The sequence below is a fragment of the Gossypium hirsutum genome, chromosome D13, assembly GCF_007990345.1.
Source record: "Gossypium hirsutum isolate 1008001.06 chromosome D13, Gossypium_hirsutum_v2.1, whole genome shotgun sequence".
In the NCBI taxonomy this organism is placed as follows: Eukaryota; Viridiplantae; Streptophyta; class Magnoliopsida; order Malvales; family Malvaceae; genus Gossypium; species Gossypium hirsutum.
Window position 1 is genome coordinate 33,686,266 of NC_053449.1, and position 19,082 is coordinate 33,705,347.

The following is a 19,082-nucleotide window of genomic DNA, read 5'->3' on the forward strand; positions in this document are numbered from 1 at the left end:
TGTGAGCATGGCCATGGTCGAGGTGAAAATACCCACCTTATGTGCAAGTCCAATACGAAATTATTTGTGACATGTGAAAATGTAGAAAGAAGCTTTATTTGCGATGCCTATGGTATGGAATCTTTATTTCAAACCAGACTGGCAGATCATGGTTTGACCTTGTGAGAGAACATGTGTTCAATTTAACAAGAAATATGAATATAAATATGATTATGGCTAATGCGCAATTTTGATCTTTGAAATATGGGTCTGAGGCTGGCACAAGGTTCGATCATAGGCAAACATACATGATTGAGAGAAGTATGTATGAGTTGTTGGTATGTGTGCACTGGGGATATTGTGTGTGTTAAATTGGTGAAGTGTGGTTGCCAAAGAAATATACTAGCAACTTAGTTAAGGTTTCTATAAGCCTGAGTCTAATAAATGTCTTTATTTTTGAGTTGACTATCAGTAACCTAATAATAATTTTGTGATTATTTGGAATTCACTAAGTTCAATTGAACTTGCTCCGTTACTTTTATTTCTCAAGCGTTTGTTTAGTAGAAGAAGATTAGTAGAAGGGGACTATGCTAAAGCTACGTCTGCGAGTGAGCTAATTGTCTCTTTTTCTATCATGCATGGCTATTTGGTGGATGGCTTATACATACATTTTGTAATTAAATTTTGCTTTTACCTTGTAGTTTTATTGTTTTGTCTTAAAAAGAGAATTTACCATTTATTATAAAAGTGTACCCCAAGCTTCCTTGATTTGCAATTTATGAACTCCTTTATATGTATTCTCTATTGATGGCAACAGATGATTAATAGACTATCTATTATAACCCCTATTGTTTTCTCCTTTAAAGATGTGTTATCGATTTAGAGAATAGAATAATGGTTTGTAACTAAAAGGGGAATCTTCATAACTATTTGCTCAAAAATTTAAGTGAAACCAATGAATTTTGATTTTGTCAGTAACGCTCCAATCAGTTAGGTGGTATGTCTGGCTGAATGATGTATGCCAAGTCTTACTAATGAGCTAAGGGGTGTTATACAAACATAACTTTCGATCTAAAGCTTCATATTGAAATCTGATTTCACAATTTGTAACACCCCAAACGCGACCTAAACGTTATGGCCTAATCCGGGAGTGTAACGAAAAAGAGGTTTTGAAATCAATCTTGTTATGTCAAATTTCTCGTATTTAATTTTTTCTAAAAAGAATCCACATTTTATCAAACATATTATTATTCTCTTTATGAAAACATTGTTAATTTGCTCTTTCAAAACACTTATTTTGCAGCGGAAGTTTAATATTATCAAAATGGAAAATCGAGTTTGTGTTTCCAGAAAATCATTTGTTTGCGTAAAACCGTGATGTTGTCAAACTTTGCAGTATTAAAGTCTAAACACAATAAAAACCAAATTTAAAACCAAACAATCCAGAAAGTCCCAAAAATTACAAAATCTCAAAATAATCCAGAATTAAAATAAAACTTTTAAATAAACCAGTTTGTGAACTAGTGGTCACTGTTGAGACTTAGTCGCATCGATCCACCTATTCCTAAGGATTACCTGAATAGAACATATAAACAGATGTGAGTTTTTGGAAACTTAGTGTGTAACCCAACAGAGATAGTCATGCAAATATACACAGAAACTCATATGCATAATAGATACAGATACGGACTTAAGTCCTTAACAGAAATAGATGTCAGAATCAGATAATCAAAATAGATATACAGAATCCTAGCCCATCCTCTACACACCATCTCCAACCATCCTATCACACCATGTGGGGTATAAAACACCCACCCATCCCTACACACCATATAGTGTCCATCTGACACATAATAGGATAGTATGCAACCAAGCTGCAAGAAAAATAAGTGAAAGGTCGCCTTACAGAATAATTCCTCCACATAAACGAATCCCACCCCATATACAAATACAGATATCAAATAATAGATATACATAAATAACATGTCTCGCATGTTCATGTGCAGATATCATACATGCTTATATAGAATAATCAGACATACATATAAGTTTTTCCTACTCAGTTTAGTCTATCAGGATAACAAATCACAAGCTTTAGGGTTTAGTTAGCCTTTACCGACCCTATGGAAGTCCTACAATCGATTGGAGCGACTCATGCGACCCTAGGAATGGCCTACCCGTATAGGCCCACACGCCCAAATTGGCCTTCCCCATGTGGCCCACACGGCCTGGGCCATAACCTACACACCCGTGTGGCCCACACTCCCAATTCAGCCTAGCCCATGTGGCCCACACGGCCCAACACTCGCTTGTCACATGCCCGTGTGTCATACACAGCCGGGCACACGCCTGTGTGGCGTCGATAGACCCCTTTTTCAGGTTTCGCCAAACTTGGATTTCTCGTGTTTTCGTTACACACCTAGTTCTTTTTTTACTTGAAAGTAATCTCGAGACCTTCGAAACCTAAAAATAGAATACCGAACACCGTTTTAACAATATAATTAATGAATTCGTCAACAAAAATTTGATTATGAACCCGAATTACTGCCGACGAAAACCTCTGCTAACCCCGTTTAGGCCGTTGAAGCGACACCCCCTGCCTTGCAGCTTTCTCCTACACGATATTTTGCAGAGATCAAATCCCCTAACTACATTATTACATTACTACAAAAAGGATTAACCCAATAGCTTAAGAAACCGAAACCTACCACCAAGTGAAACCCCACTTACCCTAATCGTACGACGAATAATGAAATTTCGAAATGTAACAAGAAGAACAAAATAGTGCGAACAAAAATTAAAAGGGAAAAAAATGAAAAACTGTACAGAGAAGGGAAAGGGAAAAACGTCAAAAAAATTTAGGGAGAAAAGAGAAAAACAAAAAAAAATAAAAAAATTAAAATTAAAATAGAAAAAACTCCAACAATACCTCCAACAAGCCAACTCCTTACCACTAAAACCAGCAGGCTCATTCTGATATGAGTTTACACACAATATAACATAAGCCCACCCTATAGGGATAAGGCTAGGATAAAAAATAACATAATTTTCCAAATAGTAGGACTTGAACCCAAGACCTCATACACACACCCAAAACACTTAACCACTGAAGTAAATACACATTTTGTGTTAAAATTCACAGAAACAAAGTTAAAGAAATTTAGGGCGTTACACAATTACTCATTAGGGACCTCCTATTTTCTATTCCTATTGAAATTTCAAGATAGAATTACATTTTATTAAATTTGATCTATAATGTACGAAACAAACATTTAAGTTTTACAATTTAGTTCTTTTCTTAAACTAAACTTCATTTATATCAATTTCACACCTAATTCTTCATGAAATCAACAATGATAATTTTTCATAACTTTAACAGTTTCACAAATTGGTACATGGACTAGCTAAATCAAGCTCCTATGATCTCAAATCTATAAAAAAATGCTAGAAAATGACTTGATTGCACTTAACAATTTAATGGTCAAATACCTATGGTTTTGAAAGCTTTTCTTTAGGTTTTTCTTATTGGATGGTGAATGTATGAAATGAAGGAGATGATACTATTCTCTCCACTAAATTTTAGATTTTATATTAGGATTAATTTGTAAATTAATCTTAATTTACTTAATTAACTATGTTTTAGTTAAATAAATCTTTAATTACTTAAATTAATCCACAAACATCATTACTGTCCACTAACACATGTTTGAAAATGGTTTATTAATCATTTTGGTCCTTTGGATAATTTCAATTTAAGTCCTCAAGTCATTTCCTAATTAAAAACCTATAATGATTAGACTTTACAATTTAGTCCTTGGGCCCTAATTAACAACAATTTCGGCTAAATTGAAAATCCAAATTTCAATTCATCTATATATTAACTTTGTACATATCTGTATTTAATATTTACGGACTCGATATACGAAAACAAGGTCCTGAAACTGCAATTCTCAATACCACTGAAAACTGAGTCATTACATGTTGTTAGATTGTACTGTATAACAGTTAACCACATATATAACTTATCACTTTCCCTAATGTCACTCCATCTTTTTCACTTTAAAATGTTTTTTTTATTTATAATTTAAAAAAAATCGTTGGCATTTGTGTATGCTACAAAATCTTATACGTGAGATATAGAAAATTCTTTTTGTCACCCACATAATGGGTGAAAGATAATAATATTGAAAATTATTATAATTATAGCAATAATATAAATAATAAAATTAATGACATGGATTAATTGTCCTAAAATCTTTAATTATGCAATTCGAGATTCAAACAAAATATGATTATCGCAGTTATTTCACATTGTTAAGAATCATTAACAATGCAATGAAAAATAATATTAATTTTGGCCAGATAATGAATCATCTTTCAAAAGAGGCTTTTTATTTACCCTCAAAATAGTAGGGGAGAGACATTTTTAGTTCTTTTAAATAAAAAATAAAAAGACAACCTTTTCATCTCAAGTTTCGAGTGTCACCACTGAAAACATGGGATACCACCATTCGGAACTTCCATATTTGATAAGGATTGATATTTTAATTTATTAATAAAATCTTTACAAAATATTATATTGCAATAAAAAAATTATTCACAATTTGACTCCTGAACTATATGATTTTTCTCACTTTGACACTTAAAATATTTTTTGCTCACTTCGGTACTTAAAGTTTCATTTTATTCGCCGATTTAGTCCTTAGAGTTAAGGACACTAAAAAGAATATAGGAGTCCTTGTGGAGCCTATCAAAATGCACCACATGACACTTTTGTCTATGGTCAAGGATGACATGGCATCCACATTGATTAAAATTATAAAAAATTCTAAAATTTCAAAAATTATATAAATAAAAGAATAGATAATTTTTAAAAAAAAATCAAAATTCAAAAATGAAATTAAAAGAATATATAACTTTTAAAAATTAAAGTTCAAATTATTTTAAAATTTTAAAATTAAAAATATTGTCATAACTATTGTCTTAATAGCAACCAAACATTAATAAATCACAATTACATATTCATCATGAATAAGTCGATATGAATGAATATTAGATATGTTTTCACTATTAAACCATATCCTAGAAAAAATAATTCGATGTCAATTTTTAGCTTTTTATTAGTAATAATTGGTAGTGACTAGTGGATTTGGTATCAATTATACACTTCCAACGACAATTTATTTGTTCACATTATTATAAAAAGTAAATTGTATAGTGACGATATAATGATTAATAATAGTCACTAATAGATATATTGTCAGAATTACATCAGTTTTTTGGGAAAAAGAAACCTTGGCATCAATTTTTAACATTTCATTTGTAACAAATTGGTACTGAAAAATAGATTTGGTAACAATTATACCCTTATAGTGACGATTTACTGTCATAATAATGATAAAATATTAATTAATCACAATTACATATTTTATCAGGGTCAAATACAAAATTCATCACACTATATGTGACCAAATTCTTTATTGTCACAATTGTATCATCCCTACCAATCTTAATCACGTAGGTTTTTACTTGTGATTTTATTGTTTTTGATAATTGACCTTTTATTCGCCCAAACCAACAAACTTTTGCTACCAACCAACATTTCAAACAAAACAAGACTAGTAAAAACCTACCGTCCTATGATTCAATAACCTTGCACAAATAGCTCTCTTGATCAGCAAAAATAGAACCTGAACCTACTTAGAAGGTTTTCCATGCAACCTTCTATTCAAAGGAAATATATAAAAGCACACCAAACCAATCTGATTACAGTAGAAAGCAATGACCTTCCTTCTCATGCTATAAAACCCATCCAATCATTTGCTGCCAAATACTATGCACCACCAACCACTCTAAATGCACGAAATAGTTAGGCGGCTGTCTTGTTAGGCCCATAACTTGATAATACCCTCAACCTTGAGCTTCAAGAGTCGTTTGTTTATGTTTGTTTCTACGTAATATTGTGGAAACTTGGGAGTTGATGAAAAAATTGGGATTTTGCTATAGTCGAACATCTCTAGAAAGAAAATTTCAACTTAGTTTTTGGGATTAACGCTCATGTAGTGTTGCATTGGGTGTTTTTAGGGTGAGTGAAAATGAAACCAAGTTGATCCAGCCACACAAATGAAAGTCACAAGTCATTTCCCTAAACCTAATGGTTTGTTTCTTTGTAAGAATTTGGATGATGTGTTGATGACAAATTATTGGAATACCCTCTAGGGAATAAACAGCTTCCAAATGCAAGTAGTTGTTTTTATTGAAATTAAAAAGAAAACAAGTTTATCCAGCTACCATAATGCCCATATTAGAAGAAACCATTGCTTGAAAAATTCTAAGCCTGTAGTTTTGTTTTTTTGGCTACACCCATAGATTGATTAATGTCAAACATTGGTAATTTAGCTGATTCATTCTTAATTCATCAAACAACTTAGACCATCTTGTAGTTGAATTGCATATTGTCTCTAAAATAAAAAAATCCCAAAAAAAATAAAATAAATGTTTATAGTAAATAGTTTATGAAAGTAAGTGATCACCACCTCTGTCTTTCAATTTGAGAAGAAAAAACAAAATTATTTTCTCACTACAAAACTAACATTTTATTCACCTTTATGTGCACAAATTTGGACCCATTTCTTGTTTTAACTATATATATTTCTGATTAAATATTTTTAATTTCAGAAATAATTTATTGTTAATTAAATAAAAATGACACAATTTAACTTTTTTTTTCTTATTAAAAAGTTTTGAAATTATAAATAGAGGTAAGTATTAAATTTTTTTGTCTATTTTATTTACTTTTATTTTTTTAAAAAATTATAAAGATAATTTAGGTGGATGTGATGATTTGAATACTTCAACCACAAACCGTCCATGATGAATTTGAGGCTTAACTAGTTATTTTTAAGAGGAGATTTAATACCCACTTCATAATCTATACTTTTTTCTTATTCCCTAACTATACTTCATACTTAAAAAACTCCATCCTAATCTTTTGTTTATGAAATTAAGTAAAAAAAAACCCATTTCTTATAATAATATATTTATATAAAAATTTTATATTAATTAAGTTAAATGTTTAAAACTTAGGTATCCTAATTTCATATAGTATTATTTTATTTTAAAAATAAGAAAAAATAAAAACACAAGTATTTTAATACTCTCTTGATCGAATTAATTTTTTGATGACTTGTAATACAAACTCAATCAGAGAACTAGTATAAATAATAGATTATGTGAGTCAAGAGGTAGATAAAAAAATATTTATACGAAAATTGATGTAAATAATAATTAAAGTTTTAGTTAAATGGTAACATAAAAATATTAAAAGTTATAGAGACTTCATTTTAATATGCATATATTTTTCTATGTAAAAAAACCCTTAAAATAATACTAATTATTTTGTAAATAAGGATCCAGCTAAGTTAATTAATAAAGAATAGATAGATACATGAATTAAACTAAGTTAATTAATATAGGTAGATTCATTAAGGAGCTAACATGAAGCATTTAATTGATTGACAATAATATAAGCAAGATGCATTATTATAAAGGTGATTGCTTACCAGTTGCCAATCACATTTCATAATTTTCTCCTTCCCATTCTCTGTTTTCTTTTCCTTTTTTTCACAAATTAATTTCTATTGCAAATTCAAATGGAAAAAGGAATAGGAAAAAAAACATGTATAAGAAATCTTCTATAAATACCACCTTCTCCTTCGTTTCATTTCCAGACTTTACCTACACATTTTACATAGGCACAGGATTTCTGGGATTTTTCTGTATGTTTTAAACTCTCTTTCTTTTATTGCTTCTTCTTCTTGATTGTTTCGTTCTCTAATGTTGTGCTGAAAAATGTTGGAGAAGATAACCACCCAATGCAGTATCTTGATTTTTCTTAGAAACTTAAATAACAAAGAATGAATTTTCTTGTACATTCAGTTTATATTAATTCTTTTCATTTCATATAGCAGCCAAAAACCAAGAAAAAACACTACGTTTTTCCATCTGTTCTTCATTGAAAACCAAGCTATCTTTTCTTACACCTTATTGGGGTTTTTTCAGAGCTTCATATAACACTTTTTCCAATTCAGCGTGTATTGTTTTTCATTGCATATTAGGGTTTTTTTTTTTTTTTTGAGTTGCTTCATTACACCCGAGTTCGAGTAATGTAATTGGATTCTACTTGTTTTAAAACAACAACTTTCATCACCTCAATTTGGGATTGTAAGTGAGCATCATATTCCTCTTTAATCTCAAGGCAAATTGGAAGAAAGATGTTGCTTGACAAAAGCGGAATACATGAAATATAAAGATCCGAAACAGGCGGTACATGTTCGAACCCGGGACCTTTTGGATCGAATGACATTGGAGGAAAAGATCGGACAAATGGTCCAGATCGAACGCAGCGTTGCTTCGGCCGACGTGATGAATAAGTATTTCATTGGTGAGAGTGAGACACCACCATAATTGTATCAAATGTAGCAACTTTTGTGTGTCATATTAATGGATACAGAGGGTATCGATTTTACTTTTGGCAGGGAGTGTATTGAGTGGAGGAGGGAGTGCCCCTTCTCCACAAGCTTCTCCAGAGGCTTGGATAAACATGATCAATGACTTTCAGAAGGGTAGTTTAGCAACCCGAATGCAGATCCCCATGATTTACGGGATTGATGCTGTTCATGGCAACAACAATGTTTACAAGGCAACAATATTTCCTCACAACATTGATCTAGGTGCTACCAGGCATGTTGCTTCACTTAAATCACATTACAATAGTACTGCGTTACTACATTGTTCTTTAAGTTTCTTAGTACATGTTACTCAGGGACCCTAAACTGGTTAAGAAAATTGGGGCTGCAACAGCACTTGAATCTAGAGCAACTGGCATTCCATATGTTTTCGCACCTTGTATAGCGGTAGCTTTATTTTCAATTTTGTTTTCCTGTTTGTTTCCCGGAATTCATTTTGAGTTTGAAATATTGATCTTTGCACAAGTCCACAGTCTGTTCTAACTACTGATTCCTTCCACAGGTTTGCCGAGATCCGAGATGGGGCCGATGTTACGAAAGTTACAGCGAAGATCCCCATCTTGTTGACGCAATGACAGAGATTGTACCAGGATTACAAGGAGACATGCCTGCTAAATCTTCTAAAGGCGTTCCATTTGTTGCTGGAAAGTGAGCAATTCCATGGTTTACTATACATAACACGAATTCGACTATATAACTTTTCGAAACATAAAGATACAACTTTCTATTAATGGTTTTTCGATGTCCAGTAAAAATGTTGCAGCTTGTGCTAAGCACTACGTAGGAGATGGTGGAACTACCAAGGGCATAAATGAGAACAACACAGTGATCAACTGGCATGATTTGCTTAGCATTCATATGCCAGGCTACTACACTTCGATTATCAAAGGTGTTTCAACGGTCATGGTTTCGTATTCTAGTTGGAACGGCGTTAAAATGCATGCTAATCGTGATTTAGTCACTGGTTTCCTCAAGAACAAACTTCGATTCAGAGTAATGTTTCCACACTCACAAGCATAACATACAAAGGACCTTAGGAAACATAACACCAGATTTTGCACCATTGTTGCAGGGCTTCGTCATCTCGATTGGGAAGGCATTGACCGGATCACGTATCCACCTCATGCTAACTATACCTACTCGATTCAAGCCGCAATCGGATCTGGCATTGACATGGTTAGAGCTTATATTTCATGCTTAATTTTATGTGTTTGATCTTCTTACTATATTTTCATCTCTGCAGGTCATGGTTCCGTACAACTATTCCTCGTTCATCGACGGGCTAACTTTCCTTGTCAAAAACAATTTCATCCCCATGAGCCGCATTGATGATGCAGTGAAGAGAATTTTGAGAGTTAAATTTGCAGTGGGTCTATTTGAGAACCCATTAGCAGATAACAGCTTAGTTGACCAACTTGGCAGTGAGGTCAGTTTTCCATTGCATGACACGGACCTGAAACAGAAAAAAATAACTATAACCCAACATGACATACGCGAATCTATATCATACGGATTATTAACGAAAACCTTAAACAGGAACATAGAGAGTTGGCTAGAGAAGCAGTGAGAAGATCACTTGTTTTGCTAAAGAATGGGCACTATGCCGATCAGCCATTGCTTCCCTTACCTAAGAAGACATCAAAAATACTTGTTGCTGGTAGTCATGCAGACAATTTGGGTTATCAATGTGGTGGATGGACTATTGAGTGACAAGGGTTCAGTGGCAACGACCTTACAAATGGTAAAACAAACAATTTACTCCCCTGTTTTAGTGTTTTTAACTATGTTGTTCCGACTCTTGTATGTATCTCCCATTTTCCAATATGCAAACAGCCATCAAGACTGTCCTTATGATCTCAGGTACAACAGTTCTAACAGCCATAAAAAACACAGTTGATTCAAGCACGAATGTTGTGTATGAGGAGAATCCGGATCCCAAATTCGTCAAGTCCAACAACTTCTCCTGTGCCGTTGTGGTAGTAGGGGAGCATCCATATGTCGAAACAAAAGGTGACAGCATGAATCTAACGATTCCAGAACCCGGTCCAACCACAATCAGAAATGTATGTGGAGCTTTGAAATGTGTTGTCATCTTAATGTCGGGGCGCCCCGTTGTGATAGAACCTGATATTGACTCCATGGATGCTCTGGTTGCGGCATGGTTGCCAGGAAGCGAGGGTCAAGGTGTGGCGGATGTTCTGTTTGGTGACTATGGTTTTTCAGGCAAGCTTCCTCGTACTTGGTTTAAAACAGCTGATCAACTGCCGATGAATGTTGGGGATCCACATTATGATCCACTCTTCCCATTTGGATTCGGCCTCACTACTGAACCAACTAAAGCTTACTAAGCTATGTCATGTTGGGGATCCATAACTTTTTTTTGTTTATAAAAGAATGAAAGAAAGAGATGTGATTGTTATAAAGAAGTCTCAGCATCTGTGCATGCTACAGCCTTTTTTATTATGTCAACTTTAAAACTTTTTTGCTTACTTTTTCAAAAAAAAAAATAATTAACTTCCTTTGCAAAAATAATTAACAGTTTGTGAGTTAATCGTTTAATGCTAACGTAGCACTGTTACATCAGTCAGAAATTAAAAATATATAAAATTTATTAAAATTTTTTTTAATGTCCCAGTTTGAGAGAAAATAAGACAAGATGACAATACTTTTTCAAAATTATAAATATATCTCTCTTCAACTTTTTCACATTTAACGATAATTTTAAAATTTATCAACTTTATACTTGATGATTCATCTTAGTGCGTTATGATGGAACATAAAATGGATATTGCACATCTAAATATTTTTAGATGAAATCTATTAGTTTATAAATGAAAATCAATTCTCATTAGACAAATATTTCTTACATGTTGGCCTTGATGCAAATAAAATTACATGCTTATTGTAAAGCTATTCTTATATTAATAGTTAAGCAATTAAATGGAGGCATGCTTTTGCTAACCATTAAGTATAACATATATAGGCATAGGCAACTTAATATTATCTAAACTAAAACTACGAAAATCAAGTCTAGAATATAGTGCACTAGTGTTGTTAGCACAAATTGCATACTATAGAGATTGTGCAATATCAAATTATTTTTAGAAATAATATCGCAAATTTTGGGTTGCATACATGTGATACATGAGCTCATATATTATTTAGTTGTCATCCAAAAATACAATTGACCTCTAACTTTAGCTGGTGTTCGTTCAATATGTTGTCAAAATAACTAGTATTGATGAAAATTATTAAAAGACAACTTCTAATTCTTAAATAAAAGCACATAAATTTTCATCAAATTGTTTTGCATCATCATTGACTCGGGATGGTCTAACACTATGAACTTCTTTTCACTATCTCATATGTTAATCATAAACATGCAATGTATTCCTTCAGGGAATATTTATCATACAAAAACACGAGTATCTCATGTTATTTCTATCAATAGTTTTAATGTAAAACACATAAAGATTAAATTCAGCATATATCTTCTTGATCTAAAAAATATATATTATGTTTTACAAAATTTTGCATCATAAGGAGATGCAAAACTAGCTCTTCTAGAGCTTTGACAATCTAATGCAATATTAATTAGCTCTTCAAGAGCATATAATAAAATATTATTTTATTATATAACATTAGTAAATGTGTAATTTATTCTAAAAATATATATGCAATTTTGTAATTCTTTTCAACTTGGATGATAAAAATTTCAAATCTTAAAAAAAGCTTTATTTATTTATATAGAAGAAAATATATTTTTATATAAAGAATAAATATAAATAAAACATATATTAAACATAGTAAAGAATAAATTCATATCACTAATCAATCACTTTAAGAAGCATGCAGTTAGATAAATTGTTTTATATACCATAACACAATAAAATACAAAATATTATAAGGTCAGAATAAGATATTAAAGCTACAACTATAGAGGTTTAAAATTAAAATTTTCTAACATCCATCTCTTATAGCATAATTTCAATTCAAATTTTATTATCATGCATTAGGGAACATTTGTTTTTATTTATAAGAACTAGTAGAATTATAATGTCAATATAAATTGTGATAATTGATAACTTCATTGTCATTCATTTTATCTAGTATTCACATATAAGTAACATTATGGCATTTACTTCTAGAAATGTCTAAACCAATGAGAGGTCCATAATGTCATTATTTCAATAAAAGAAATATATTTTTTATAAAAGCATATGCAATATTTACTTTAGGGAATATGTCGAAATTTTCAAATATCCAAATTGAGTTCAATGATCAAAAGTGATCATCCAAACTAATCATTGCAGAAATTACACAAATAATCATTGCATATGATACACATTTACAATAGGCAAGAACAAATAAGAACAATCATATAATTTAATCAAAATTAAAACTAGACCAATAAATTCTTAAAAAAATGACAAATATATATATCCACATAGAAAGCACAACAAATAAACTTGAGAAGGGATTTATAAGTTCATAGAGACGCAAATAAAGAATTATATAAATTAAACTTATTAATAGAAATCGAATTAAATTTCAAAAAATGATTAGACCTACTTAGGTAATTGTGGACGATAAGTAGAGACTATAATCATTCTTTGCAGTGAAGAGAAAGTGATCATCCTCGAGCAAATCTCCAGCAACCACTCACGATTTATTTTTTAACCAAACAATTAAATTTCAATACTGGGAGCCCAACAAAATTTTGATGTAAACTAAGGACCTATCAATCTTGAATAAAACCATGCTGATAATAATAATAATAATAATAATAATAATATAATAATAATAATAATAATAATGCAAAGAACACAATAATAATTGATGAGAATAAAGGAAATTTCTATTGCATTTTTTTTATTTCCATCATCCTTACAAGTAGTATACTCCTATATATAGAGAGAGATTAAACTCATCATTTTCTAATACATAAATAGAAAAAGAGTTACAAGAAGATAAAATGTTAATTAAAAGTTTAATCTTTAGGAAATTTATAAGTCTCGTGTGTATGCTTTCGTGTAGCAGTATCTCATATTTGTAACATGTAGGAAATGTTATAACCTATACATTCATTTATGATATTATTAATAAGATTCATTAACAAATTAAAAAAATAATTTAATGAATATATAAAATTACGTATAGATATATAATTACTAAATTTTCCTAAATATCAAATAGGTTAATTTTCATTATACAAAGATATTCATTTTAATCTAATGTCTCCATCTTACAATAATTCATCTCATTATGGTTTACCATCAAAATACATATTCCTTGATTAATTTTAATCCTAATGGATACTCAATTCCATCGTTATTTTTAATTTTAGCCTCCATCCGAATGGATCTTTGAGAGGCCTAACATAAATTTTCTATTTTCCTCACTCTTTTCGAATCAAAAGTAGGGGCGACAAAAACTATATTCAATTCGAAAAAAAATAATTCTAATAAAAAAGTAAATTTTTTTTTGAATTTCGAGTTAATCAATTTGAGTTATTCATTTTTCCGAATCAACTCAAATAAGATAATTTTGTTTTTTAAGTTCAAGTCAAGTTGAATTTTACAACTTAAAAAACTCAAATGAAAATTACTGATATAAATACCCTGTGGGTCATTGTTGATTTCTAAAATGAGCAAATTAGTCCCTCTCAAGAAAATATACAAAATAATTCAAAATCATCTTCAAAATTTTCAAAAAAAATTATAATATTATTTTAAAAATTAAAAAATATATAAATTTCTTAAAAATTATATTAAAATGTTAAATTATATATTTTATAAAAAAATTCAAAATAATAAATTTGAGGCCTTATATAAGTAAATTACCAAATTAAGTTTATCATACTAAATTATCTTGTTTTTCCACTTATTCCACTTTGAAAGAGTTTTCAAATATATATTGACTCAAATTTATATGCTCCAATTTGAAATTTAATCATATTGCCAACAAGATTTCAATTTACTTATTCAATATATTTTTTTAATTTAACTCTAATAAATTTATTCAATTTCACTCGGTTCAAAAAACAAAATAAATCAAATCGGATTGGATAATAAAATAGGAGTCTTGGATTTAACTAATTTTAAATTTTTCATTCAATTCAATAAAAAAAAGTTATAAATAGATTCTTTTGTTTCCTTTGTGTGGGTTGGAGTGAGGAAAAATACATAGAAGGGTAGGTCAGTGGAATCATGCATGCAGGGCAATGGGTTGTTGACATAAGTTAGAGCGCATGCACCTTTACGTCTTCATCTCCAAATTTCCTGGTTTTTTTTTTTATTCAAATATAATCTTTGGCTGCCTTTTAGTGTTACTTTTCCATCATGATCTTTCCCTTACATCTAAAACAATTCTTCATTTCTCTTTTTATTTTGCCTTGCAAGCTTCAACGGCGAGGATTTTAGTTGTAGGTAGTGGCTGCGGTGACCGTAATCACAACATTGGTAGTAGATCTTCATGTTTTCAGGGTGTTAATTTCGCTCCTATTGTTTTTCAACTGGTTATTGATCATCGTTACATTCTCCTAGGGACCACAATATAATTACACTCTTTTAATCATAAAAAATTTTAAAATATTTGTCTAACAATGTGTATTTAATCTTTAAAAACAACTATTAATACAATGATTATCCAAATACTTTTAAAATAAAACAGTAGTTATCTAAATATACCACACATGCATAAATACTCTTTTAGTTTGATGCTGAATGTTTAGATAAGTGATGAAGGAAAAGGAAAGGAAGGCGTATATTAAACTTAACAAAGGAAAAAATATGAATAAGTGGTTAGATGAATTGAGGGTGGGCATTTTTCTCATGCATTTAAATCAAATGGAAAGGTTTTATCATAACAACACTAAATGAATAAAAACAACTTTCCATAAAAGTCTGGGATTCACTAAAATTCTATATCCTCCATATTTTTTTAATCATCTAGCTGTTGAATTTATTGATATAATTGTACTTGTCATGCATATAAATTTTCGAATCGATCCAATATATCTATCATATAGATTTAAAATACAAGATATATTAAATTTATTGAATGAAATAGTTAAAAAATTTTAATTTATGTTACATTTGAAATATAATATATAAAAATAAAATATAAAATATAAGTGTTAAATTATTAAAAAATAATTGGTGCAAACAATGTATAAAATTATTTTAATGTCAACTTATGCATGCGGATCCCTGGTGTGTATTTATATGCGTACTTGGACATGGATGCCACCTACTTTAAGCACAGCAAACTTTCACATGTGTCTGTTATCTGCCATTCTCAGCTTCTAAAGTCACCAACATTATTAAACTTAATTTTCACATATCTTTCCATAAAATTACAATAAAAAAGTAGAATAATTTCGGAAGTAATATAAAAAGTTCATTTTGAAAATGTAATTCAGAGAAAGTGCCAAGGATCCAAGATTTTCCTTGCTATTCAATCAACGAGGGTTGCTAATTTTCCTTTTAAACTTATTTACTTTTTCATGCATCCTCAATATATAAATTTTATCACGTATTATTATTAAATTAAACAAAAAAAATATAAAGACTTGTAAATAAATATAAATAAAAATAATTTTATTTAAAAATAATTAAACATTAACAGTAACTATTATAAATAAATATTAATAATCTTTGGGTTTAGGATGTTGAGTTTAAGGGTTTAAGTTTTAGATTTTAGATTTTTTAGCATTTATTTATAATTAATTATTATTCAATTATGTTTAAATAAAGTTATTAGTAATTTTTTGTAAGTTCTCTATTATTTTTGTTTTATTTAATGATGATGTATCATGTTATTATTCATCCATGGTGCATGAGACTTATGCATGGATAATGCATCAAATATTTTTTTATTTTTTTATTTAAATTGATATGTGGTAATTGAGAGCTATTTTCATGAGTTTTTATATAATCTTAAACAATATTTTTTTCAATAAACGATTAATTTTTTCATTAAAGTTTTAACATTTAATATTTACATAATCATATTAAATTTTCAAAAAACAATTGAATAATGTTAAAAATATTAAGGTGATTTTGTGTTCAAAGGAACTTATATTTAAAATAAATTATGTCTCTTTTGTTTAAGGAAAAAAAAGGAAATATTCAACATTGAAAATAATATTGTTGTTAGAGATTAATCTTTGTGGACTAAAACATACATGAAAAATACTTTGATTATTAAAAAAAAAATTAATTATTATATTTAAATTTTAGTCAAAACTATATAAAATAATATAAAATTTTATATTAAAAAATAAAATTTATGAAATAAATAATTTTTTAAAATAAAAATTTATTACTAATTACATTTCATATTTAATTTTTACTAATATAACATTAATTATGTATAAATTTATATTTTCAAACATAAGCGAAGAGAGTACATTAATTTAGGGGCCGATACAAGCCAAGGTAGATCTAATGTTTTCTTAAAACAAACAGTTCTTTGCTTGACAATTAACACAACCAAAGAGACGAAAACTACATACAACAACCACCACCCAAGCATACAAATGAAACCGATACTTTCTAATCCATTTTCAATTTATAATATGAAATGTAAAACCAAAATGCATCTACTACTTTGGCAGCTTTGCTAAGGATGCTGCTGGTGATGATTGAAGTAGTTTTGGGGGTTCCCAAACTCCACCATTGGAGACATGATTTCAGCTTCCCAAAGGTCGCCATTATTAGATTGCTGCTGCTGCTGCTGATTGTCGGTAATCAAAGAATCCAGAAACAAACAGAACATATGGTCTTCGTTACCATTTTCAACCAAGTCTCCCCCGTTCCCGCTGCTGCTTGGCTGCCCCATGCAATCGTCACCAACCTCTTGTTGGTGTTGATATATCTGATGAGATTCCAGGTTAGTAGTTTCCATGGAATTAGTTTTTTCTCCCATTAATTCAGAAGATTTGAAGGAGCTTGGGGGGTTAGGGTTTGATTCTGGGACATCATCATCATCATCCTGGTTAGCTTGTGATGAACCATGGCTAACAGGGTTTAATGGTTTATGGGTTCTTGGATCTATTCCTTGGCTGATTAAATTCTTGCTTAGATGGGTATTCCAGTAGTTCTTTATTTCATTATCTGTTCGTCCCGGAATCCTCCCAGCTATCAATGCCCACCTGGAAATATTCACAGTGTAAGAACCCTTAATCTTACAGTTCATATATTCATATGCGTATATATGTGTGTGTGTGATATTGCTACTTGCTAGTACCTTCAAAAAAAGCCAGATATGAATCATTGGAATTAACTTGCAAGAAACCCTAAAAGGGAATCAAAAGAAAAACCTTGAAAATAAGCGTCATGAGTATGAATATCAGGAAGAGATGACCTGTTTCCGAGCAAGCGATGAAGACGAAGAATGAGATCTTCTTCATCAGGAGCAATAGGACCTCGTTTAACGGTGGGTCGGAGATAATTCATCCATCGGAGACGGCAACTCTTCCCACATCTAAGCAAACCAGCTCGTTTAGGCAAGGTTCGCCACCTTCCTCCGCCTTCTATCTTGATGTAATTAGCTAAGACTTCATCTTCTTCCGCGGTCCATGGCCCTTTCTTTATCCCAACTTTGCTGCAACATGGCGTTCTGCTTGTTGCCGTTGAAGTTCCTAATAAAATTGGCTTCTTCATTATTTCTTCAGCTCAGCTATGATCCTTTGGGTTAAGTTTTTGTCTTCGAGTGGTTCTTGCTGGCAGAAAAATTAAAATTGGCTAAGACTGGAAAGGATTAGGGTTTTAATAAGAGGAAAGCAAATGATATAGGAGAGAAAGTGCCAAAAAGAAAAAAAAATGGAAAGTAAGAAGATGGGTATGATTTAGATGATTTTAATTATATAAGAATTGTTCAAAAGAAATTCGTCCTTTCTTAATTATTTATATATCTAGTTTTAGAGCACATTTTGATGCTAAGGCACCCCAATGCAGTCGAATCTGAAGCCAAAGTCAGTGCGTTGTCCTTCTCATTCGATGTCAAATTTACGATTGAAAAGGATAATTATTTATTATTTTACCAGTTCTCATTTTATTTATTATTATTATTATTATATATATATAATTAAAAGTAAATTCATTAATTCATTCAATGAATGAACCATTCCATTCAAAGAGAAAAAAATAGCAAACACTCGTCGTAGATGATGAAGGACAAGCTCCATCAACATAACAAAGGCTTTAGCCTTAGTATCAATAGAACATTATGACATGTTGACAATTGGTTTTGTCATAACTCAAGTATGACATATCTGAAGTGATTGCAAGCACTTAATATGATAATGATGAAATCAATCATAAATGGTCCAAAGTGGCGAGCAACAAGTGACAAAAGAATCAAGCATTCACCAAACTAGAGAGGACTACAACAAAATCATCCCTAAAATCACTTGTAAAACTAAAATTACATGCATAAGCAAGACTAAAAAATGTGCTATAAGAGCAAACAAATTAAGAAGTTGATGAAAAGCCACCCACTTTCCAAGAAAAACTACTGGTGGCCGGTGGAGTTTTAGTGAACAACAGGCATCGTTACCTGTCCATAATA

The 19,082-nt window shown here is 30.5% G+C and overlaps 1 protein-coding gene and 1 pseudogene across 2 annotated transcripts; one reads left to right on the forward strand and one right to left on the reverse strand.

The window, feature by feature from the left end:
• Nucleotides 1-7,591: 7,591 nt before the first annotated feature.
• Nucleotides 7,592-11,134, forward strand: LOC107920507 (beta-glucosidase BoGH3B-like; annotated as a pseudogene). Its single transcript, XR_005922823.1, has 10 exons — nucleotides 7,592-7,757; nucleotides 8,237-8,422; nucleotides 8,517-8,721; nucleotides 8,804-8,894; nucleotides 9,010-9,155; nucleotides 9,257-9,500; nucleotides 9,580-9,683; nucleotides 9,751-9,933; nucleotides 10,044-10,248; nucleotides 10,368-11,134. The product of XR_005922823.1 is annotated as a beta-glucosidase BoGH3B-like (transcript).
• A 5,754-nt stretch (nucleotides 11,135-16,888) lies between these two features.
• On the reverse strand, nucleotides 16,889-18,351 carry LOC107918818 (transcription repressor MYB5). Its single transcript, XM_016848403.2, has 2 exons — nucleotides 17,877-18,351; nucleotides 16,889-17,664 (listed from the first exon to the last, which is right to left on the reverse strand). The coding sequence occupies exons 1-2, from the start codon at nucleotides 18,173-18,175 to the stop codon at nucleotides 17,133-17,135; spliced, it is 831 nt and encodes a 276-aa protein (XP_016703892.1). The 5' UTR covers nucleotides 18,176-18,351; the 3' UTR covers nucleotides 16,889-17,132.
• Nucleotides 18,352-19,082: the final 731 nt, after the last annotated feature.

Coding starts and splice junctions, on each gene's coding strand:
- LOC107918818 (XM_016848403.2), bottom strand. CDS start 18,175: ATGAAGAAGCCAATTTTATTAGGAACTTCAACGGCAACAAGCAGAACG. Junction 17,665..17,876: donor CATCGCTTGCTCGGAAACAG/GTCATCTCTTCC, acceptor GAATATTTCCAG/GTGGGCATTGATAGCTGGGA.